Source organism: Phasianus colchicus, chromosome 11, assembly GCF_987193195.1.
Source record: "Phasianus colchicus chromosome 11, bPhaCol1.hap1.1, whole genome shotgun sequence".
Lineage (NCBI taxonomy): Eukaryota > Metazoa > Chordata > Aves > Galliformes > Phasianidae > Phasianus > Phasianus colchicus.
The window spans coordinates 14,922,983-14,947,788 of record NC_143446.1 but is presented as its reverse complement, the minus strand read 5'-3'; the positions used below and the strand labels follow the sequence as shown (position 1 = coordinate 14,947,788).

The 24,806-nt window shown below is 42.6% G+C and overlaps 1 protein-coding gene across 21 annotated transcripts in view; it reads left to right on the top strand.

The window, feature by feature from the left end:
* Window positions 1-24,382, top strand: part of MAGI1 (membrane associated guanylate kinase, WW and PDZ domain containing 1) — a 288,713-nt gene extending 264,331 nt beyond the window's left edge. For 5 of the 21 annotated variants that reach the window (XM_090148384.1, XM_090148381.1, XM_090148378.1 and 2 more), the window contains 10 exons: window positions 720-797; window positions 3,442-3,533; window positions 4,228-4,420; window positions 7,351-7,644; window positions 11,722-11,925; window positions 17,300-17,390; window positions 17,511-17,574; window positions 18,386-18,532; window positions 19,789-19,927; window positions 23,501-24,381. In XM_090148384.1, coding sequence (XP_090004510.1) covers window positions 720-797; window positions 3,442-3,533; window positions 4,228-4,420; window positions 7,351-7,644; window positions 11,722-11,925; window positions 17,300-17,390; window positions 17,511-17,574; window positions 18,386-18,532; window positions 19,789-19,927; window positions 23,501-24,204 — 2,006 coding nt within the window. In that variant the 3' untranslated portion in view covers window positions 24,205-24,381. Of the gene's footprint in view, window positions 1-719; window positions 798-3,441; window positions 3,534-4,227; window positions 4,421-7,350; window positions 7,645-11,721; window positions 11,926-17,299; window positions 17,391-17,510; window positions 17,575-18,385; window positions 18,533-19,788; window positions 19,928-21,919; window positions 22,009-23,500 lie in introns of all 21 variants that reach the window. The other 16 variants (XM_090148394.1, XM_090148395.1, XM_090148379.1 and 13 more) reach the window with 11 other exon arrangements.
* The last annotated feature ends 424 nt before the right edge of the window (window positions 24,383-24,806 follow it).

The following is a 24,806-nucleotide window of genomic DNA, read 5'->3' as shown; positions in this document are numbered from 1 at the left end:
GAATGAGGAATCTCATGGGATTTATGGCAAAATCACAGGTATTTTCAGCGCTGAAACTCTCCAGCAGCTCCAGTGAGACTATCCATTTGTAACTTCAAGTGTGTCCTTATGTACTGTACTGAATCTGGGCTTTAAAACTCCAGCATGCTGCCAAGATGTGAGTCACTGGAAGTGTTGCCGCCTCAAATGAGCTAGTGACTAAAGCAAGCTCATACTGATATTTCTGAATCCATCCTTTCTTGAAGCTGATATCAAACAGAATTTTTTTATATGTAACATGATAAGTGCTAAACTTTATATAGGAGAAGTTTAATTAAAATCACCCCTAATTAAACACTGATTTCATTGTTCATCACCGTGCATTTAGAATGACTTTTAACGTTAGAGAAAGAGATTTCCATTTGGAAAACTTGCTGTGTCGTGATGCTGATTTTTGTTTGGCAGAAAAGTATTTTTAAGGACAGAACAATGAGTCTCAAATATGCCTGCATGCATATGCATAAATGTATAAATTCATATGTGTGTGTATAATGTATCCACGTGTACACAGACATGTACAAGTAGATGTAGAAGTTGGTATGTAATTATTTATAGAGCTATAACCTTAGCAATTATGTGCATGCAAGCCTAACACAATCCATACAGTCAAAATTAATGAAATGAACTAACAAGAAAGCAGATACATTAAGCTTTGCAAAACTGTAAAATTAATATTACAGCTATGTCACCTTCGCCTGCAACTGGACTGAGCAAGGGTGAGAGAGAGAGAGAAATCAATTCCACGAGTTTTGGAGAATGTAAGACTGTGCCGGGAATGTATCTGTGTCCCATGGTGTTTTGTTCTGGTCTCATTACTGCTCTGTGGTGGGGCCCTTCATCACCAGGGCAGTGTGGAAGGTTGGCCATGGAGGTGCAAGGCACTTGCTTGGCTGCATACTGGCTGGTGGTGGGGACGTCACCTTCCTGTTTCCATCCTGAACCTTTCCTCAGGGCTATTTCACTCACACCTTCCATCCTTTCTTCTAGCCCCAACACAACACTTCTTACCACATTTGTAAGGCTCTCCAAGCAGTCTGGTTTAGGACAAGAGTGGAAAGTTTTACCCCTTTGGGCTGCATACATGTTTGTATCATCTCAATGTGCTAAGTTGTTATTAATTTCTCCTGGAGATGTCTTTTTCATTTATTTTAAGCCTAAGAGTTCAACACCACCATGAAATTTTCCCTTTAAATAGGGAAGGTGAGGCACAGGGCACAGGTGGATGCGCCGTCCCTGGAGACACCCAGGGTCAGGCTGGATGGGCTCTGAGCACCTGATGGAGTTCTAGGTGTCCCTGTTCACTGCAGGTTAGTTGGACCGGGTGGCCCTTAGTGGTCCCTTTCAACTTATGATTCTGTGATGAAGTGCTGCTGATGTGATTCTCCAGCACGGCCCCAGTCATGTGGGAGCACAGAGGTGGTGGGATGTATCACAGTGCATCTCCTACTGCAGAGCTGGAGCAAAAAGTGGTAAAAGGAGTTCTGTTGGATTTGTATTCACACTGTGTGTTGTCTGTGTGTTTGTTGTGTCTGTGTTTCACCTTCCTGTGATCCTTCTGTGAATGAACTTGCTGCTTTGGGTGTAGACGTGCGTGTTGTTGGCCCTACACCACACCCCGGCGTGACGCTGTTCCCTGCGGCCACTCATTGGCTCATGGTGCCAAACTGGGAGCATACGGCACCGCTCAGCAAGGCTGGAGAGATGACAAATGGGAAGGTGTTGAGAGAGGCCGAGAAAACAGGCCCACGCTGCAGCTCTCTGCAGAAGCCATTTTGCCTCTGACAGATCCAACCTGTGCTATTAATTGGTTGGGGCCAGCCTTTGCCAAAAAAAGCCTGCAAAGTGCTGGAGAGGCGCTTCCCAGTGTGTCTGCTCTTCACGCTCCCACTCACTGAAGTCAGTGACAAACAGCAATTAATTCATTGTCTGAGTTCTGCTGTCAGGCTGTCCCTGCGATGGCAAGCTGCCTTCAGCCAAACTGATGTGCAGCAAAGACTTCCAGCGTGCTCCTCACCTGGTTATTCTGTAATTGTAGCTGGGTGGAAATGAGCCTGTGGTTCAGCAAGGGAACGTGCAGAGGTCTCAAGCTTGGTTTGTAGCCGCAAATGCCTAAAGTGTGAAAATATTTTATGTAACACCAGTGGCTGTGAACCAGTTTGAATCAAAATGTCAAACCAGATATGTGCCTGAGCACTCACCTGTTCCTGCAATTTGCAGTGCTTCCAGGTCTTAAGTTCCTGTTTTTTAAACCCAGTGATAAGTCATTGAGGAGAGAACATCAGAGCCAGCCAAAAGCCTTAACACTGAAAAGCACCAGAAGACCAAACCCAAACCAGCAGGCAATAGTGCTGTAAAATGCAGTTAGGACCCTATTGGGCACTCCCCAGTGTTAATGGAAAACAAATCATTTATCTGCTGATAGATAGAGCTGCACTTTCTGAAATTATCTTTTTGGCTAATACACTTTGCTTTCTTTACTAAAGCCATAGGCTGACTTGTAAAGGAATAGCCTTTTTGATCATCAACTATAAATTTTGGGAGGGGATTGTTGCAAAATTAGTCAATGTTATAGATACCCACTAATAAATATTAAATGAACCTGAACTTGTCTTCTGATATGATTTAATGTTAGCAATTAATTTTGCATTTTAAAAAAGGGATGAAAGCAGCCATGAATAAGTTAATATGAAACATTTCTGTTCAACTGCACGTCAAGGTTAGTGCTTCACTGTATGTAATATTCATTGTAAAAACCTCACTGGTGTTCCATACTAATGAGTAGGTAAGGCTGGTCTTTCTTCATGCTTCCAGCTGGTTTTGTCTCTTCAGTGGTTTTATAAAACCCATACACGAGCAAGTAGGAGTCTGGAGAGCTGCACTGTTTCCAGAGGAACCCTTCTGGTTTACACCAGTCGGGGATCTGTCCTGCCATTATTTGAAGCGGTGTCAGCAGACAGATAGCAAACTATGCTTTTGAAAGTTAATTAAACAGTAGAAGTCAGAACAAGTGGGTCTTTTGTCTCCAGTGAAAGAGGAGGCAGCTGTATTGTTTCTGGCAGAGTGATTCTGTGTTGTACACACACATGTATTGATGGTTTGGAAGAGGCTTTTGCACTGGGTAATGGTGCTAATATCAATGGGAGGAAAAAGTACAGTGATAAAATCAATTAGACAACCAGAAAGCAGGAACTGTGGGATAATTTTTTCATAGTGATTTAAGTAATAATCCTTTACAACTTTAACCTATAGGTGTTCTTAATTAAGTCTGAAAGTTCAAGACCACCTCATTTAATGATTAAAATTGTGCAGCAGGTTCTTCTACATTTACGTCAGAGTAGTCCTGATATGGGTATGTAGTTCTGTTTTTTTATTATAACTAATATCTTTCTTTCTTTCCTACAGTTCCAGATTACCAAGAGCAGGATATCTTTCTATGGAGAAAGGAAACCGGTTTTGGATTTAGGATTCTGGGTGGAAATGAGCCTGGAGAACCTGTGAGTACATCTAGAAGTAGGCTTGTTTTAATTCCTCTTGTCTTCCAGAATCACAGCAATAGCACATACAACTGTGCACAGCTGCACTGTGGCATCCTTGTTAAAGTAAGCAGTGATTGATTAGATATATCTCACAACTCCTCCCTACTTTCCTCACCAAAAAAACAAACTAACTCAAATCCTCATATGTGAAATGAGTTTGACTTTCTTTGCTATTCCCGTTTTTTAAATAGACCAATAGCTCTGAAATGGATTGGACATTGAGGAAAAGATGTCCTGGGCAGGTTTGCAAGTAGTATCCATTAATCCCTCTCATACCAGAGCAACTCAAAGTAAACAGGCCAATGGTACTGAACTTGTAAACCCTGGAGGCACCTGGAAGGATAACCCAATCTCAGCTCCCTGACAGGAATCTCAGTGCTTGTAACCACTGGTCACTGTCCTGTTGAACACATTTCCCAAGGCTGTCTGTCAGTAGAGCAACTGGACTGCCTAAAGCAAAAAGATGTCAGCATCCTGCTTGCAGTTGAACATGAGGCTGTTTTCCGCACTAGCAACAATCCCAACCAGTTATCAACAATTTCTGGTTCCCACTGCATTAGCGTACCTCTTCCTTTCACCTGGCTAATGAGCGTTCGTGGTTCTCATTTTATCTTTCTTTCTTTCTTTCGTCCTCTTTGTGCCATCCTGTCAGATTTACATCGGTCACATTGTACCGCTGGGTGCTGCTGATGCTGACGGCCGCCTGAGGTCGGGCGATGAGCTGATCTGTGTGGATGGGACACCTGTGGTTGGGAAATCACACCAGCTTGTGGTCCAGCTTATGCAACAGGCGGCCAAGCAAGGTCACGTCAATCTGACCGTCAGGCGCAAAGTAGTTTACACAGGTAGGCTGCAGTGTCCGTCAGTGGGATGGATTTTCTTGCCACACTCCATCTGTTCAGCAAACGGTTTAAAGAACAAAAGCTCCTCTTTGTAATGCTGGGAAAGCTCAGGGAGTGTGCTTTACTCTTGTGGCTGTTTTTAGCCTTTTGTCTTTTTTATTCTTAGTCAAATGGATATCAGATACTTTGTTCCTAGTCATGATCGTCTCCATTTCACTTGTGTTTTCTAGTCTTCGTAAATGTTTCTGTTAAGATGGGGAAGTGTTCGATCACAATATATCCTTTATGTTATGTATGTAAAATATCAGGCATATGCAGAAAAACAGGCAGTAATGTACTTCAGGCTTCAAGAATATTAATACAACAGGTTGAAAATTAGACCCACAATGGAGGCCAGGACTGGAGCAGTACCTCTAAAAAAAGTCTTTATTCTTATCCAGGGCTGAGTGCCTTCCACACAATATTAAATAATTGTTCACTTCCTATTCTTTCCTTCTTCCCCTTGTGGGTTAAATGCTGAGTTATATCCCTGCTCTGATAGCCTACATCATAGGAGTGTATGTCATTCCTGACAAAGAGAGGGAAGTTGTAGGAGATGGGGGTTGAGAGGAAGAGAGAGGCAGCTGAATTTTGGTATCGTCTTTGTGCGTGGATTTTATATCTAGTTTTACAGCTTCCAGGCTGGAAATTATGAAAGATTTAGATGCATGAAAGATTCTGATATAAACCCTTGCTATTTCATTCAGGGGATTGTGCAGAGCTATTTCTGTATCATTTCAAATCTGGACACTTACTCTAGGATAAATTATTCAGTATCCCTTTTTTCACCTTATATTTGCAGACCTTCAAATTCCAGCATAACTTTCCTGAATTTTGGTCCCCTTGCTGCTCCTCTCATCTACATTCCACTAGAAAAAGTGTTCACTAAATGGGTACTCCACGGCCTGAGATCCATATAGGGGGAATGTTTATGCACTCATAATATGTAGAATATATTAATATGTAGAATATATTCTTAATATGTAGAATATTGTGTGTTTAGTACATACTTTGAGCATGTAAGTGCTATCATGTACTCTCAAGAATATTTTAAAGTTCGTTTTCCTTTGAATCATGGGTTTATAGTTTGGATTTTGCTTGGCATCCGTTTTGTTGTTGCTGTTGCTTTTAAGATTTTCAACTTAGTTTTGATTTACCAGACAAACTGGAGAAACTACAAGCAACCTGGCTAACGGAGTCAGGCATTCCATAGGGACAGGTGCAATATGCTGCTCTCAGCTGCAGAATTGGACTGTGGAGATCTGGCTGGGTAATCAGAAGTGGAAATTATCATGGGCCACTCTTCATACCTGGGGTTGGCTCAGGTAAAGAACAACATTGTGCTGGAATGTAAGCAGTGGGGAACTCTCCTGCTTTCCCAGCAGATGATGTCTCAGCTGCAACATGGTCCAACACTTCAGGAAAGATATGTTTGAGTTGGAAAGGACCCAACTGGAGCAGGTCCAGAGGACCAGGGAGAATAAGGAAAGCTTTCGAAAACATGGTCTGCGAGGAAATATTGAACAAATTGGGATTGTTTAGCCTAAAGCAGAGAGGGGGGAGGAGGTGTTAAACTCCCTGAGACTATAAGAGGCTGCCGCAAAGAGGGAGAGAATAATATGTTCTCCATATGCCTGCGAGATAAAACTAGAAATAATAGCCTTATGTTGCAGCAGGGAAGATTTAAGTTAGATATTACAACCAATAGATTGCCTGGGGAGATATTTAACAGCAGATTAGACAAACATCTGTCAAGACTGACAGTAAGTATAGCTGGCCCAGGCTTCAGCAGTATGGACTAAGAGATTTTTCGAGATTTCTTCAAGCCTTGTGGTAGCTGATTAGATTTTAAACTAATACCAACTTCACTTGCTGTTAAATACTTGTTTAATATTAATGTTAATGTTAATAATGTTCAAAGGTTCCCCCCAACTGTGCCAGACTGTACAGATGAAAATTGCTTGTTCTTCCATCCAAAAGAGCTTAGTTCACAAATTATTTTGTTGTAGTATGGTAGTTATTTGTATCAAGATCATGTTAATTAAAAACAATCGGTGCTATCCAGTTAAAAAAAAAAAATAGGTGTTGAGTGATACATGTTTGTCTAACTCTGTATCCCCATGGCTTATGCACATAGAAAGGCTACAACACTGGTAAAGGGTCTGGAGCACAAGTCTTATGGGGAGCATCTGAGGGAACTGAAATGGTTCAGTCTGGAGAAGAGAAGGCTCAGGAGAGACATTATTGCTCTCTATAACTGCCTGAAAGGAGATTGTGATGGGGTGGGGGTCAGTATCTTCTTCCAGCTAATGGTGACAGGACGAGAGGGAATGGCCGTGTGTTGTGCCAGGAGAGGTTAGATATTAGGAAAAATTTCTTCTCAGAAAGAGTGGTAATACATTGAAACAGGCTGTCCAGGGAGGGAGTGGAGACACCATCCCTGGAGGTGTTCAAGTAAAGGGTAGATGTGGTACAGAGGAACATGATCTACAATGGTCATGCATGTGTTGACAGTTGGACAAGCTCATCTTCTATAATTCCATGACATATGTAACTGGAGTGGGGATATGGTATCTAAAGGGACAGCTTCAACTTAATGTAATCCAAGCTGAAATGGCACAGGGCATCCATGCGTGCACTGAATTGATCTGGTTATGGCAGTGAAAGGCTTTGGCTGCACGGCCATACACAGGAGAGGATTGAGGGTATGTGGTCAGTGCTGCCACTGAACAGAGCTAGTGCTAAGGAAAGGAGATGGAGAACAGAACCCCTGGTTGTTCTGGCTGTGACTGGTAGATTAAAGCAGGTACTGTCCTTTTTTAATTCCTTCTCTCAGCAGTCAAGCACTGAACAGCACAGCTCGCTCAGCCACTCTTGTTTTTTTCCTTCCCCAGTCCCCAAGGCAGAAAATGAAGTCCCATCCCCAGCCTCTTCCCACCACAGCAGCAACCAGCCGGCCTCACTGACGGAGGAGAAGCGAACGCCGCAGGGCAGCCAGAACTCCCTCAACACCGTCAGCTCGGGCAGCGGCAGCACCAGCGGCATCGGCAGCGGCGGCGGAGGCGGCAGCGGCGTGGTCAGCGCCGTGGTCCAGCCCTACGATGTGGAAATCCGTCGTGGTGAGAACGAGGGCTTCGGTTTCGTCATCGTCTCGTCGGTGAGCAGACCGGAGGCGGGGACGACATTCGGTAAGTCTTGGGGTTTGGCACCGCGCCTCGAGCGAGACGCGGGTTGTAGTGCCGCAGCTCAAGGAGGCAAGTGGGGATGTTTAATTAAAAGTCACGAGGCTTGCCCTAATTTGTGTAATTAATAGTTTAATTAGAGGCTGAGACGTAGTAGGTGTTTGTCTCCTGGGTTTTGTTCAGCACTGAGTCACGTAAAGCAGAACGTGGCCATTCCCCATGCGGGCTGGACCCCTTCCTGGGGTTCGCTCTTGGAAGAGCAGCCAGGGTTTCCCTCAAAGGTGCTGTTTTCTGATGTGGAAAGGCAGCAAGTGGAAGGAAATACATCTTCTGATGGTGGAATTGAGCCATCACTAAAAGCAGAAATGCCTCAACTGATTAACTTCTTTTTGGGGATCAGGGATTATTCTGATCCTCATTACAGAATGAGCATGCTGATAGCTGGGAAGTTTTAATTAATAGTCCTTGCTAGTGAGAAATAAAATTGAGATTTTTTTATTTTTTTAAGAAAAAAACATGATTTTTTCTTACCCATTCCACTTCGTCTCCTCCTCCCAAACCCACTTCTTCAGAGTCAGGAGATACTATGCTCATGCAGCATCACACGTGGTATTCTGACCTTGCAGGGATGGCTGCGTTTTCTTCTGACCACTCTCTTCTTATAGACAGGCACTTGTCGCACAGGCACTAGTGAGGTTTAACAAGGCCAAGAGCAAGGTGCTGCCCTTGAGTCGAGGCCATTCCAGATAGGACTACAGACTGGGAGAAGAACTCATTGAGAGCAGCCCTGCAGAGATGGACTTGGGGGTCCTCATGGATAAAAAGCCACACGTGAGCCAGCAGCGTGTGCTTGCAGACCAGAAGGCCAGCAGTACCCTGGACTGCATCAACAGAGGGGTGGCAGAGGGCGAGGGAGGTGGTTGTCCCCCTCTGCTCTGCCCTCCTGAGGCCCCATCTGTAGTACTGTGTCCAGGCCTTGGGCCCCCATCACAACTGGGATGTGGGGCTGTTGGAGCAGGTCCAGAGGAGGGCCACAGAGATGATCAGAGGTCTGGAGCATCTCTCCTGTGAAGATAGGTTGAGGGAGCTGGGCTTGTTTAGCTTAGAGAAGGCTCCAGGGAGATGTTATTGTGGCTTTGCAGTTCTTGAAAGGAGCTTACAAGCAGGAGGAGGACAATTTTTTACACAGTCTGATAGTGACAGGACGAGGAGGAATGGCTTTGGAGGAATGGCTTTAAACTAAAAAAAGGGAAAATTTAGGTTAGATGTTAGGAAGAAATTTTTTATTCAGAGGGAGATGAGGCCCTGGCACAGCTGCCCAGAGCTGTGCCCCATCACCAGAGGTGTTCAAGGCCATGGATGGGGCCATGGGCAGCCTGAACTGGTGGGGGGCAACCAGCCCATGGCAAAGATTGGAAAGAAGATGATCTGATCTTTAAGGTCCCTTCCAAACTAAGCCGTTCTGTGATTCTGTGATATGATTCTTTGCTTGTTGTCAGGTGTTGGTGCAAGAGAGGTGTGATTCTGTTTGCCCATCAAATGAGTTACATATTACAAACGATGAATAAGCTGGCTTTGCAGGTGTGCACAGGGCAGCCTCCTTTAAAGCAGAGATGTCACTGCAAGGGGGAAACCATTCTGAAATGCTCCTTTCTTTCCTTCCCGTGGTCTTCAAAAGGCAGCATCCACTTTGACTTCACAGGGGAAAAAACTGTTCTCTCCCTGTTGGTCTGTGATGTGTGTTGTGGATGGAGGAGGAATTGAAGAACAGAACAGGTGCTCTGGCCATATTCCCACTGTGTCTCAGAGCAGGGCTGTGCTTTGTAGACAAAATACATTGCAGTCTCCTTGTAAAGCTTGAATGTTCCTGGGACATGCAGGATCTGGGCAGTCAGAGCAGCAGAGGTTGCAAGGGTGAAATGTCCAGCGTAGACTTCATCTAGTGAGCTCTGTCAGTTCTCAGGTGCTAGGCTGCCTTTATGCTGTCCTCATTGCTGGAAACTGCTCTTCCAGAGTGGATATTTTGGTGCCCGAACACAACAGTGCAATGCAATATTCATTAAACTGAACTCAGTCTAAACTGGAGAGAAAGCTTTTAACTTCTCAAAGCATTTGCAAACATGCAGTAGTAACTCTTGCTGTATGAAAACTATGCTCTAACTATTTTCTGCAGAGAAACCTTAATGTGAGACTGTAAAGAGTTGTGTTTGCTTTAGCCCAAGATACTCTCTAACTGGAAGTTTTCTGTACAGGGACTCCTCATGGAGATCTGTTGATCTGTGACTGTTTTTCCTTTAATTTTTTCAAGCATATTCAGCTTTTTCCCAATACTCTGCATGAGATGTGTTCCCTCTCCTGTGTGGTGCTTGCTCTGTACTTGCTTTGTAGTTTTTCCTTTCACAAGTAGTATGTAGAGATGGGCCAAACTGGTTTTAAAACTCACCTTGGTCACTTTGGTGTGGGCTGGGCCATCAGTGTCCATGGGGTTGGACTGAGTAGAAACTCATTTCTTACTTCAGGAACTCGTTTCAGGCGCCTGTAACAGAGCCTTTAAACTGAATGGGGTTTATATTACCAGAAAGGGAAACTTTCTAACATTACAATAAAACGACAATAACAGGAAGTCCCCCAGCCATTTGCAACTAACATTAATGATTTCTGCTAGTTTTCATCCCACCTTTCCAACCTTGTTCTCTTTCACTTCATGTTCCTTTTCTTCTTTATGGTATTTCTGGTATTTCATGCATGCAGCAGTGCTTATCTCTAAAACTACTAATCAAAGATAACAGCACAGATGAGAAAGTGCATCTTGAGGGTGAATGTATCGTGCAGCAATGAGTTTGGTATCTGTATTTGCCTTCCATTTTTTCCCTGCTTTTCTGGGTGTAGTTTATCTCATTTTCTAATGTTTCTTAACCAGAAACATAATTCTAAAAAATTGAAGGACGAGAATCTGTCATCATCTCCTGAGTCCATGGTATGAAGAAAAAATAACAACCAACACTTCCACATGTATATGTGAAGCATTGGATGACCACTCTGCATACCTCATCCTTTTCACATGCACTGCATGCCCAGGGGCTTTGTGCCCATACAGGGAAGCCAGATGGAAGCTTAGTGCATTTATCTGAGTTATGTTTTGTATCTCCTGTGTCCCAAATCTGATTTTGAGGAAGACTGTGTCTCTGGGGCCAGGCAGTTGCGTGGAAGAGGAGGGGAGTTTTGTTTTCAAAACACATTCATCTCAAAGTGCTCTTGCTCTGTGTGTCAGACATCTCCATGGTTCTGCCTGTGGTTTTAGAGGTGTTTACATCAGAATGCCCTTATTCCCATCCCTATGCCTACTTGGATTGTAGAAGGCGAAGAGTTAACAGGGACTGAGGGGAATGCCTGCACCAAATGGGTTACCTTTGTCGGTCTTGGCCCATCTGTAGTGGTCCTGTGCCTTCCCTGGTAGTACCTTTGTTGCAATGGAAGAAAACTGTTCTGTGTTGCTTCCCCATCCAGTGCTGATAGACTGAGGCTTCGTGGTGGAAAGGGAGCCACACTCCCTCCCAGGGCTAGAAGGATTTAATCTTTCTAAATGGAGAAAGAACAAAACATTGGCAGAAGCTTGAACAGCAGTTGATTTAGAGAGAGACTTGAGAGGCTGACACCGATGTAATCTTGGGGGAGGAAGGTTGTGTTTTCAGCACACAGTTTCAATTTTTTGGTACAAAAATAAAATCAGGATGCGGGTTGCTCTGGGGCTGCTAAATGCAGCTGTAGTCCGTAAAAGCTCACAGAAATCAAGGGGGAGGGAGATTGGAGGGATTAACAGACACCTTTTTATAAAAGAAGTATTGTGCACTCATACTAGTTGATTGCCAATGTTTTGAACAATGGCAGCAAAGCTATCCTATAATAACTTTTGCTTGATGCATTAATTAATTAACCCTTAACCTTCTCTTTCCCTTTTCAACCCTTTTTCTCCTTTTCCCCTTCACCATATTCCCACGTATGTAAACAATTAAAACCAAACCAAAAAAAAAAAAAAAAACAAAAAACAAAAAACAAAAAACAACCCCCAAACCAATACAAAAGCGGGAAATGCATGTGTGGCCATGCCTCACAAAATAGGTCGGATAATTGAAGGGAGTCCCGCAGACCGCTGTGGCAAGCTGAAAGTAGGCGATCGCATCTTGGCCGTCAATGGGTGCTCCATCACCAACAAGTCGCATTCAGACATCGTCAACCTCATTAAGGAAGCGGGAAACACCGTTACTCTGCGCATCATTCCAGGAGATGGTAAAGTATCTGTTCCCTGCTGTCTTTTCTGACCCTTTTGTTGCTTTGTTCCTGGGCTTTTCTCATCTGTCAGAGCTGCAGAATTGTAAAGATTTCGTCTCCTGCTTGGGGAATTGGAGCCCAGGGGTTGTGAGTGTTCCATAGCTTATTTTTTTTCTGTAGGAGTGCTGTTTTCTCGACAGGGCTAAAGTGATTCCCTATTTAAAAAATCATTATTATATTCCCTTCTATTGTGTTTCTCCAAGTATCTCCTTAAAACGATCTCTAAATTTGATGCGTATCTTGGTACTCTCTGGTTTGATTCTTAGGTTAATGGTACAGCTTTAGAATATTTGAGAACCGCTGCATGCTCAGTGACTCAGTATGTGGGATCCCTGAGGCTTTCCACAGTGTCTAAAGAGATCACAGAAAGGGATAAACACTTTGTCATGTTTTAAGCTTTTTGAAAAGAAGATTTGTTTTTATTCCGTGTAAGTTGCTCTTTGAAGTGATTTCAGTGCATTTGGAAATGCCTTTATTAATGGCAGTGGCTCTGGAGATGCTTTGCAGCTGATAAGGAGTTTCCCTGGACAGGAAGGATCTCATTGCTTCTGATGAGAGGGAACATGCAGGATCCCTGATAACGTGCTGACACTTGGTGCTAATTTCTGCTCGTTGAACTGTTCAGTAAAAGTGAAGATCTGTGTTATGTATCATTTTCATGAAACGAATCCCTAGCTGTGATGCAAATAGGAATGGAACAGACATAGGTATAGATACAGCAGATATTTAGCATAGCTAGAATGGCAAGAATTTTGTTTGTTCTTTGTCCTGCTCTGCAATGGATAGGCTCACAGGGAGAACTCAGTTAGAGATTCTTTCACACTGCTCTTTTTTGTTTAAGCTGAGTCTGTGGATATAGGATTTGCTGGCTCAGACACGGAAATAATGAGCATTTCTGTACAGTACATTCCTTGCATTCAGTTAAACGAAGGGAAAGTGCAATTAAGTTTGAAAGAAAGGCTGAAAAGCTGTAACTGAAGTGAAGATGTCCCCCTCACAATGAAAACTACTAGAAGGAGACCTTTTCATTCTGCAGCCTGACAGGAAACATTTTGCTGTTACTCTGTGTATGTGGACCAGCACTACTGCACTTAATGCTTCCAAGGAAGCAGAGGGGAGCTGTGAACTGAACCAGCGTCTGTAGTGCAGAATGAAGAAGTTAAATGATGTGATTTCCTGTAGTAATCTGAAACATGGATTTAGTTACCCCATACAAAAAGATGGTGCTGTGTTTAGTTACAGGGCAAAAGCTGGCCAGGACCAGAAGTGATCTCCTTATAAATCATTTCTATTTAGTATGATCTGTTTTGCATGAAGGCTTTATTTTCCTACTGTCTAGCAGCTACCAGGTCAAATGGTATGTGATCCTTTTCTACTTCCAGTTAAATGAGTATTCATGAATAACAAAATGGCTGTGAATCAGGCTAACGGCTGAGCTGGCCTGTGTGTGCCAGTTTGGGAAGGTAAACCAGGGAAAGAATTGTTCATTATCTTTATTTTGATATCTGATCAAAGTCAAGGAAATTGAATTTTTGAAATGAGCGATTTATGACCCATTTGGATTTTTTAAGAGGAACATAGCATCCTGGTGTGAGCACTCAGCCAGCCTTGTTCATGCAAATGAGTGTACAGAATACCTTGCTAAATTGCTTATGTTCGAAGAGACCTCTGCAGCTGTGACTGACATCAGGCATTCCTAGAGAAGGAGAGCTATAATTTAGAGAAGAAGCCAACTCTTTTCTTTCTCAGCAATGCAGGCTTTGAGCCTTTTTGTTTGCTGTGCCCTGGAAACCCAAAGTCAGATTGCCAGCTCTGTCTGCTTTTAATTTCCGGAAGCCAGTAAGGACAAACACTTGGAAACATGGTGAGAGGTTTGCTTAAAACCCATGAAATTTAAGGAATCAGTCTCAATGCTGTTTTCTTTTTCTTGCCTTCTGACTTTGGGATGCTTTTTGGCAAGTCTAAACACTCTAGCAGTGTACTTCATTGGGGAAAGATAAAAGTAAATTGGAAGCTGTGCTTCTCAAATAAGGGTGAAACTAAAACTCATCACAAGACTCACCATAAACTCACATTGCTAATCTCTTCTAACATTATTAAAACCACCAAAAGTTTTTGCTGCATATTAGTCTTGCACCAACTCACTGTAATGGACCACCACAGGAGTGTGTTTGCAATGATATTGCAGTGGTTTAGCATGATGCAAGGGGTTAATTAGCCAAAAAATGCCAATCTTAAATTGGTGGCTGGGTGTTCTAGGGCAGGACAGGGCAAGGAAATCAGTGAAATGGGTGGTGTTCAGAATGTGCTGTTGTAATTATGATAGAGATGGGTTTTCCTGTATTTGTGTTCTGTTTCAATTTTGCATGGTGGCTGGCATGTGTCCTGAACCTGCATCTAAAATGCTAGCAAAAATGATGCACAAAAGCTGCTTTGTGGAATAGGGTGGGCCAAAAAAAGGCACAGTGCAATTGGTGTGAAGATACATCTGTACCAAAGATGTGTTGTTGCTCAACTCGGTGTACTTAGTCAGCTACTAACGGGTAGGAATGTTGCTTTTTTCTTTGAAGCCCATCTTCATCTCATCTTCAGATATTTGTGGAGGATTCCAGAGGTTTTGTTCTGAGTGAATACAATGCGCTTAAGCATGTTTCAGACCTTCTGGTGTCAGAGACAGATTTGAGCAACAGGGAAACTTTACAAAATACATGGAATTATTTTGAAGAATCCCAGAGTTTAATATGGACACAGGGACTGCTCACATAAGCCACTCAGAGCCTCTTGCTCTCTGAGCCACTGGATGCGGGTCAGCTCTGGTCTGGAAGATGTTAGGGCTCTGTATGTTAAGGGCTTGGGCACGTTGACTTGGGCACACTGCTGCAGGCAAAGGAGCTGTACTCTCATTGAACCCATCTGTTTGAACGGTTCTTTTTTTTTTCCTCTTTCCATTTTTCTGAGTTTCCCTTGACATGAACTGGCTGTGAAAAGGAAAAACCTTCAGCTCTTCTTGGTTTCTCCGTGACTGAAGTAAACCCATGAAATAAAATTCGTTCCCAGGACCGAGTACACCCGTGACCACCACTTTTCCTTGAGTCAGGCAAAGAAAACTCCCATTTCTGCAAATTCTTATTGTAGCTGGACTCTGTTTAATAATGGGAGTTTTTCTCATAGTAGTGAAGTGAATTACTGGATGCCAAGAGCTTATGGGGCAAACAAGGGCAGGACAGAAGATACTGTAATTTTATGCTGGAGAGCCAGCTATTTCCACCCAGTTTTTGTTGCTGTTGTCTGCTGGTGGCTCTTTTATAGGAGGCACTGGAACTGGAGAAATTCATTAAAGAAACAAAATATATCTTTTTGGCCAGTGATTCTGCATTCAGCTTAGATTCTGCTCTTCAAAAATACCGATCACAGTTTTGTCATCAGTTGTCCCCTCTTCTAGACACAGTGTGTATAGGCACGTGGTGGGGATGGATGTCTGTTATGCAGAACTGTTCAGCAGAGGAGTTGTGAGTCTGACTGGGAATGCCATGCCCAGTGTGTTGGATGTTTCTACTGACAGTGGTTTCCCAGTCCCAATGCCCATCATTGTCCAAGATCATTCAGCACTTTGAATGGTTATGTATGGACCATGGACTCTTCCTCTGAATTCAAACTCCTGTGTGACCAGGAGGGTGTTTTCAGGATTTGCTGACCTGCAGGCACACCAGAACAATTCAAAATTTGAAACTGTCAGTACTAATTTCAGTTCAGGATTGTTACATTTTATGGAATGTGCATTGAGTTTGATATGCATGTATTCCAGATCTTTGACTAATGGCATTTGCATGACCTTCATTTTAGAGAGTTTGAAAGGAGTTCTAAGTTTATGCTGTTGTTTTTGTTTTTTGTTTTTTTTTTTGAAGCCTATGATAAAGGTCCAAAATAGCAAGAGAACCATTTTACCAGGCTGCACCATGAGGGACAGCTAGATGGTCCCTTCTATAGCAACTTCCTTCCTTGTTCTGTGAAGCAACAGAGAGGAAACCTCTCAGAAGTACCTCTTGCTTTGCGTGGAGAAATGCAGCTTTTGTGCAAACTGATGCTGGGCTGAGAGTCCTTCACTGCAGTGTAGATTGAGTTCTGAGGTTAATCCCCTTCTCTGTGCTCTCTTGGCAAGCCATTTGGTAAACGGTGCCCACAGCAATTGATGTGTCTGATGCAGGCAGTTCTGTGTCCCTGCGTGCAGCTTTGAGTGCTCAGGCAGCAGTGTGTTGTATTTCAAAGACACATTTCAGTAATTTTGGGTTTTAGTCATATTTGATATCACCTTGTGAGGTGTTAGATAAAAGCCATATCTCAATCCCACTGAAGATTGCAGTTCGTGGTGGAGGAAGTACTGATAAGCTTATAATACATGGAATAGTTATTGCTACTATCAAATTAATCCAGCCAACCTTCCATATTTGGAGACTTTAATGATCAGAGTGCATGTCATTATAGAACAGACAAAACTTTCTTCAACCCTTCCTACACAGTTCAGCCTTTGTTCTGAGCATGTCTGACAATCAGAGAGATCTCCAATCCAGATTGCCTTTTTTTTTCTTCCAATTAAGTGGTTTTAGGATTCTCTTTAGATTGATGTTAGTAGTGATGCATTTGTTTACTGAAAAAGCTTCGTTGGTGGAAAAAAAATATTTATTATATACATTATTTATTATATAAATATACTATATATGATATAAAAAATATATAGAAGTATTTTACTCTCTGCTTAATGCTGTCTGTGATGGCTGGCTGTGGTAGCTTCTGGTACACTCATTCTTTTCAAGTGAAGTGATTCAGCGATGGAGCTCAGTATGATGTTTTCACTAAAGCCTTGACATTATCAAGAGCATAGGCTGCAACAGCACTGATGTGACAATGTTTCTTAGCTGGTTTGGAGCACTTAGAAGTTTTTTATCTCACAGAGAAGAAAAAGCAGACCCATGAGGATACAGCTTGGGCATCCTGATGTAGTGGAAGGTGTCCCTGCCCACATGAGGGGGGTCAGAATTAGATGGGCTTTAAAATCTTTTCCAACCCAAAGCATTCTATGATTCTATAAGAGATACAGCACAAACAAAGGCCAGTATTGCCCTGCAGTTGAGGTGCTGTACAGTTTCATATACATAATTACTATGACATATCGTAGTCTTTATCCTGTTAATTTTGAATTTAGGAAATTTAAGCTGGTTCCAAGTTCTTTAAAGCCAACATAGTCATGCTTTCCAGTGAAATGACTTTGCAAAACTTCTTTTCAATGAGCAGCCGGTGGTATTCCTCCATAATGAAAAAAAAATTTGTTTTGCAGAATCCTCCAATGCTACTTTATTGACCAATGCAGAAAAAATTGCTACAATTACAACCACACATACTCCTCAGCAAATACCACAGGAGACCAGGTCAGATTGTTTTCCTTGAGGAGAGCGTGATGCCCTGCTCTCTGTTTGGTTACTTGTGATCATCTTCACATCCCATGAGCTGTCTTTTTCCTCTCTCCCTCTTTCTCTCATGCACTGCAGCAGGAACAACACAAAACCAAAGCAGGAATCCCAGTTTGATTTCAAACCACCCCAAGCAGCACAGGTAAGGAATGCTTTTCTAATTGCTTTGTTTACCACAGACTATTGCTTCCAGTCTGCTTAAGGGCTTTGCTCAAATGTTTCCCTTGAAAATCCATACTGGGAGGCTGTTCTCTCTCAGTCTGTTTGCCGAGAAAGAGGGATTTGCTGATTAGTTTCTTAATACGTGTTGCTTTTGTTTCAGCTGGCAAACATTTCCAAAACGTTCTCACTCAGACTTTAAGAAAAAGTTGAACGTTTTTATGGCAGTAGTGATTGATGTGTTTGTTTATGAAAGTGTATGTTTTAAGGGGGCTCTCCACAAAGCACTGCTTTGTGCAAATGATAAAATCAGGGAACAGAAAAGAGCAAAACTTAATAAGGAGCTGTTGCTGAAGTGCTCCAGGTTTTGCAGACCAAGCCTTATTAAAGAGATTATTCCACTGTTATCTTTCCTTGCCACTGGCCATCCCAGAAGTAACCTCCTCCATCAGGGACTTCAAAACATCCCTGTGCCAACAGCATTGTGCTGTACAGAAAAACAATGCATGTACTTCTGACCTGACAAAAGAATAGAAGGGGTGGTAACAAAACAGAGAAGACAGCACTGTGGTGTAGACTCATCCCAGTTACCAGCTAATTAGAGCCTGGCTCTGGGAGCAGGGTCATCTTCATGGCCCTTTTCAAAGGAAATCCCCATGTGTGTGTGAAAGCTCAAATGATTTTAACGACGAGTAACAGAAATGATAACGTTCATTGGCTGAATAATTTCAAAATGAGAACTAGAGACGCACTTAACTTTCTGTTCAATTGCACATCTGTTGTCTTCTCTCCAGCAGGACCAAGATTTTTACACTGTTGAGCTGGAAAGAGGAGCCAAAGGGTTTGGCTTCAGCCTGCGAGGCGGCCGGGAGTATAATATGGATCTGTACGTGCTGCGGCTAGCTGAGGATGGGCCAGCTGAGAGATGTGGGAAGATGAGGGTATGCACAAACAGATTTTAAAAGCGTGCTGCAATGAGCTGACTTGCCTGCCACTCCCCTACAGACACACCTTCTGCTGTGCCAGCTAATGGGAAAATTAAATGTTGACAGAAAGGAGTAGTAGTTTCTACTTACTGCTGTCAGTGGCTTCTGGCACTCTATATAAAGAGTATATAGAGATTGTATATATAATCTCCAAAACTTGGAAAACTTTCACCCCATCCTTGTTGCAACCCATATTTCCAAATTCTAATACTTAAGCAGACCTTGAAAGCTAACAAAGGCATGGGAAGCAGTGAAAATGTAAGCCACAATTTTTGACTTTGACTTTGTGACTCCTTTAAAGCTGGAGATGTGTAGAGGATTAGGTTGCCCTACCTGATCCTTGTCTCTACTGGGGATGGAGCAGTGAGGGACCATTCGTATATATTGACTGTTGGGTTGAAAGATTATGGTATAGTTTTAATTAGTGTTATCTGTTTGCTTTGCATATCATCTAGATTATAAACATTATAGCAAAGTCATAGTTACAGAATGCCTACAAAAAGGAAATTACCAAGTTTTATGTATTCCTTGCTCCTCTAATACAGAACGTGTCGTAACTTCAAAGTATGTCTTCTCCTCCAGACAAATTACATGAAGGGCATTTTCAAAATCCTTTTGCTAGAGCTAGATTTATAAGTCCAAAAATTTTGCTGATGAAAATAAATCATCACTGTGCCTGGTGGAAGCCAATGCATTGACAAGTTCTTCCAAACCCTATTGTTCTATCCTGATAAATGTTTATACATATAAGAGGAGATTTGCTCGTTCATAGCAGGTATTTATATCCAAGTGAGAAACAAACCTGAAAAAAACTACTTGAACATCTTTGCTAAAGCAGGTTATAAAACAAGTAAGCAGTTTGACCAAAACCTTGAAAATAGTCAAAAAGATAAGAAGAGTTCTAGCATTGGCCTAGTTACTAAGCGATACAATAATGCAGGCTGTTTTTGCAGAATGGCAGTGAAATAATTTGACACCTCAGGCTTTCCCCGTCTTCTTCATGTCTCCCAGATCCCCTGCACTGTTTTCAGTGGACTCACAGCCATAGCAGTAGATGTCACTGGAAGGAGTCAGGCATGTGTAGTCCTAACTGGTGCATGCTGTGTCCTATACTATTGCTGTGGCCATTGTTTTCTGTGCACTGTGCTGATGGGGGCCCTCTTCAGGGCTTCTTTCTAATCCCGGGCTCTTCTGTTTTATTGCTTTGACAGATTGGTGATGAAATTCTAGAGATCAACGGGGAAACTACTAAGAACATGAAGCATGCTCGGGCCATCGAACTGATTAAAAATGGTGGCCGCAGGGTCCGCCTGTTTCTGAAACGTGGAGATGGCTCTGTCCCAGAATATGGTGGGTCAAACTATGAAAACATTCCTTTCTTCCCTGGCATCACTCCATGAATGATTTATCTCAAGATCTGAAGCAGGAATTCTTTTTTATTTTCCTTTCTCACCAGTGTCTTACCAACCTTTGCAACATATGGTTAATTGCCTCGCTTGTACTGAATTTTCTACACATTTCATCCTTTGCTTGCTTCCATGGACTTGGGGCGCAGTGTAAGGCAAGATCATCATAGCAGTATTTTTTGGTGATCAGAGAGGAAAACAAAACAAAACAAAACCTTATTGTCTTGTCCAGCCAAACAAGGAATGTCATTGAACTGTGCCAAACTGTTTCTCAGCGGCTGAAATGTTGTTCAAATAGGTCTCTACTTCTAATCAATGCAAAAACTGGGATCCTGAGTTGTTATTCCGAAGCAGTGATAATTTATTTATTTTTTGGTTAGGATTTTCTCTTAGTTCCTGTCTGTATTCATAGACATGAATGCCAAGATGGCTTACGGGATTTTTGCCTTCCCTTAATATTTATGTAAATATTTATAAAGTTATTTAAGGAAAAAAAGAAAAAAAAAAAAGCTTTACTGCAAAAAATATATTGATTTGGCCTCCTAAGCCCTTTTCTCCCCCTTTAAACAGTCTGCTGGTTTCAACTTGTTAATTCATAAGGTCTGAAAAGGCGTGGAAGTTATGAAAAGGTGCTCTCGTCTCTGTGGTGGGGGAACATTCAGCCCTTGTTTCTTACTAAGAATTGCATTAGAATTCCTTTTCTTCCCCTGGAGGTTGGATTGCTGGGTGGCTTAACATAGCACACTATTTAATATTACAATTATGTCTTATTTATTTGAGATAATTGTCATATATTGTGCCCTCGATGGAGGGCTACTCCCAACCAAAGGTCTTTGAGGTTTCTAAGGAAACTGATGATTGAAGGGATGTCCTTTACATTTTTCTCCCCTTATTTGGGTTCTTTCTGTGTCAGTAAGATAATGTGTTTATCATTCGCTCCATGTTCTAGTATCAAAACCAAAATCATTCTGCACAATTTATGAACTAGATTTTCTTTTCATTTACTGTACAAGGTTTGAGAGTTTCTGCTCACTCTGTTCACTACTTAACTTAAAATGACAGATTCAGAGTATGACCAACCAACAATTGAAGTATTTATCAATACGAAAGGGAAGTTGTGGGTTTATACTTCTGTAATATAAATAGCACACCAGAAGGTTCAATGATGGCACTGAAATTCTGTAATGTTCTTTCTACTTTTGTCTTTTCCTATACTCCTTTGGATGTACAGTACTGTATCATATGCTAGACTGCATCAATACCCTGTAAATTAAGTGCTTCACATCTCAAAGCGTATGTCTGTTGCACTGAGGATGAAAATCCAACACCAGTTTTCTTTTGGCTAATGCTAAACCACTAAACGTTCATTCTCCATGCAAGGATTTAATATACAGGGGCTGCACTACTTACTGTAAAGAATATCCTTGTAACATTTGGGACTCCTTCCTCTCTTTGTTCTGTTCGCTGCAGTCACAAATGGTTCCTCTAATAATGTTAAGTTCCAATATTTTTCTGACTTGATTGGAACGTGCTTCTCTATGAGGCTGTATATTTTTGTAATGAGTTTTGTACTTATTTTTAATGTTGTGGTCTCTGGTGGACTTTATTTTTCGTTGTTGTTTGATTGTTAATGTTTTTTCTATGACATTCTGTGTCGCTGTTCCAGCTGTCTTTTAGAATGGATGCTCTCGTTGTCTGGGTTATCGAATCACCTCTTAGATGTCTCTTTATGTCACAATAATAACAACCGCTGTCTTTGCAGCCTTATATTTGGGTGAAGCCTAGACAATCTGACTGGAAAAATAAACTTTCTTTATTCTAAGATAAAATATGAAGATTTTTCTTTCTTTCACCTTTAATATAGGGAATCTAAATTTTCTACTTTTCTCTTTCTCTTTCTCTTACTTTTCTTGGTGCTGGGCTCTTCCTTCCTCAGCGATGATACCTCCTAATATCGCTGCATGTATGAGAAATGACAAGCTCGGGGAGTCTTGCTTCTACCTTATGGGCCATAATCAAACTACGGTTTGTAGCTAAAATCAATATTAGGTGTTTTTGTGCTGTGGCCTAATTCCCTCACATTGCTTTCCGCTTCGCTATATTTTATATGTACAGCAATTCATTCCGAGCACCCTGCGTCCCCTGAATTGTAAGTACACCACTGAACACCTTTAAGCCTCGCTTGTACCATGTGTGATAGCCAGGTTGCTGCAAGCCACGTGCTTACAGCTATGGAAAAGAAGTATGGTCCTGCCTGGGAAAACTAATGAGCAAAAATGCACACACGTGAGTCACAATATGGGTTTCACTTGGAAATCACCAAAATAATGGTCCATGCCCACACCGACCTCCCAGGCTAAGGAACGGAGATATCACCAGGTGGGAGGCACTGTGGTGGCAGGAGCAAGCAGTATGCATAGTGTTTGGGGAGGGAATACTAAAGGGAGAAAATCAGAAAAAAAAATCTGTCCCATACATGTCTGTGAAGGGTTTAGTCATTGCCATTGGGACAGCTCACCTCAAGGTCAGCGTGGGCTGAAGGAAGTGTAGCAGCACTGGCCGAGCTGCCCCGCAGAAATTGCTTACAAAAAAAAAATGCAATAACAAATAAAAGCAGCACCCACATTAAGTCAGCATGGCTACTTTAATGATTGCCACGTCTGTAATGAATCATTCATAAACATGGTTCCAAATGACGTGAGTGATTGAGGCTAAGCTCGAGGGCAGGGCTGCGGGCTCAGTTCTGGGGTTTTATTCAGCTTTGCAGTTTGGGTTACAGAGGTAGCTCAGCTGGATCTTACATGAAAATAATGAGCTGGAGATTAGGTGTTAATCAAAGCCATTCTACATATTATAATACCTTTCCATTGCTTTGATACGAGAAAACCATACCTTCTGTCATCATCTGTTGAATCATTGTGGCAAAACCAAAATCTACCCCAGGACTTCTCATAACATGGCAGAATTAAGTGAGATTAAGTAATGTCTTAAAATGGAAATTGCACGATTACAGTCTAATTCTCACACCTTCAAAATGTTCTTTTGCAAGGTCAGAACATAATGATCAATTCTGTTTTCCACACTTTTTTCTGCCGCTTGAAACAAGACCTTCCACAGCAGGAAGGCAAGGCTTTCAAAAGCCATAGAAGAAAAAAAAATTATGCCCTTAGGCCCCTCTTTATTGGAAACTATCACAAAAAAAAATCCAACAACCCAAAGTACCTTTTTTTATCCCCACTGGAGAGAAAGTAGCATAAGTGGATGGGGGAAATGTAAAATGCCCCATGACAAGAAGAGCATAACGATGCTATCGGCCTGGACCAAAGCACGGCAGCACCAGTACTAACCTGTAACTCTCGTTGTTCGCAGTTAAATTAACAAAAGCTTTGGTTAGCCCTCACTGACTGCTTTAACATTTGTTTGTTTTTGTCACTAATGAAGTCTGAAGAGTGCTAAGTGGTGTCACGGCGCTGCGGAAGGCTGTGGTACCAAACGCTTTGCTGTTATTTTCTTTCAGACCCCAGCAGTGACAGGAACAGTCCCGCCACAGGTTCACAAAATGTATCGGAAATGAAACCCGCGCCATCCGACCGACGGCAGCACCCATCATTGGAGTCCAGTTATCCACCAGACCTTCACAAATCATCACAACATGGGGACAAGCGGACTTACGTTAGAGACCTAAAAGGCAGCAGAGAGGTTAGCAGACATCCCAACGAACACCACACTTGGAACGGGACTTGTAAAGCCAACGACACCGTGCCAGGCAGGAGGACGGAGCGGTCACCGGAGAGGAGACGCGAGAGGCAGCCGGAGAGGGCGGCGGTGAATGGGCAGAAGAGGAGGTCACCTGAAAAGCAGCGCAGGGAAGGGACGAGGAGCGCCGACAACACCCTGGAGAGACGGGAGCGGCACGAGAGGAGGAGAGACCTCTCCCCAGAGAGACGCAGGGAGCGGTCACCTGGCCGGCGCCGGCGCTCGCTGGAGAGACTCACGGAGCCCAGGAGGTCGCCAGAGCGGAGAAGGGAGAACTCCCTGGACAGGCGAGCCAAGTCATCCGACCGGCGGAGAGAGCGGTCGCCTGAGCGGCGGCTCAGAGAAGAGCGGGCCGGCCACAGGCAGAGGGAAGATGCCAGCTGGAAGCAGGAGGCGAGCCGCCGGCACCCAACTGAGCAGCGCAGGCGGCCCTACAAGGAGTGCAGCACCGACCTCAGCATCTGAGGGGTCCCCGCCGTCTTCCCCGCGCCACCGGAGCTGGAACCACCCAGGCTCCGCGAGGCGAGGAGGCACCTGCTGGTTCTACAAACCTTTTATGCAGATGAAATCTTATAACAAAAAAAAAACAAAAACATTTAAAACAAAAGTGTTGTGCCTGATGTATAATATTAAAGAAAGTATTTTTCAATGTATTCTTTTTTTTTTTTTTTTTTTTTTAATTACTTGCCAAATGTTGGTCCTAAAGGATTATAAAGTTTTGTTTCTACATTCTTTGTAGATTTCTTAAGAGTAATTCCTTTATCAGGCTACTTTCCCCCCTCCCCAATATAGTAAATGGGGGTAGCCAGTAATATAACATAGGTAAAGGATTTTATGACCAAGTTGGAATAATTTGATCCAGACTGTTCTCTAGTGACTCACTGCTACACTGTATGTAGAAAATTTTTTAAGGGTTGGGGGTGGGGAAGGAAGAAAATTGTTCATCTCAGTAGGAATGGAGCGCTCCTGCTGAAGGAATTAAAAAGAAAGAGACAAAATGTTCCTAAAATTGCAAGAACTGTTTGAAGAGACTACTGTTTCAATGAAGGATATTTATAATAATAAAT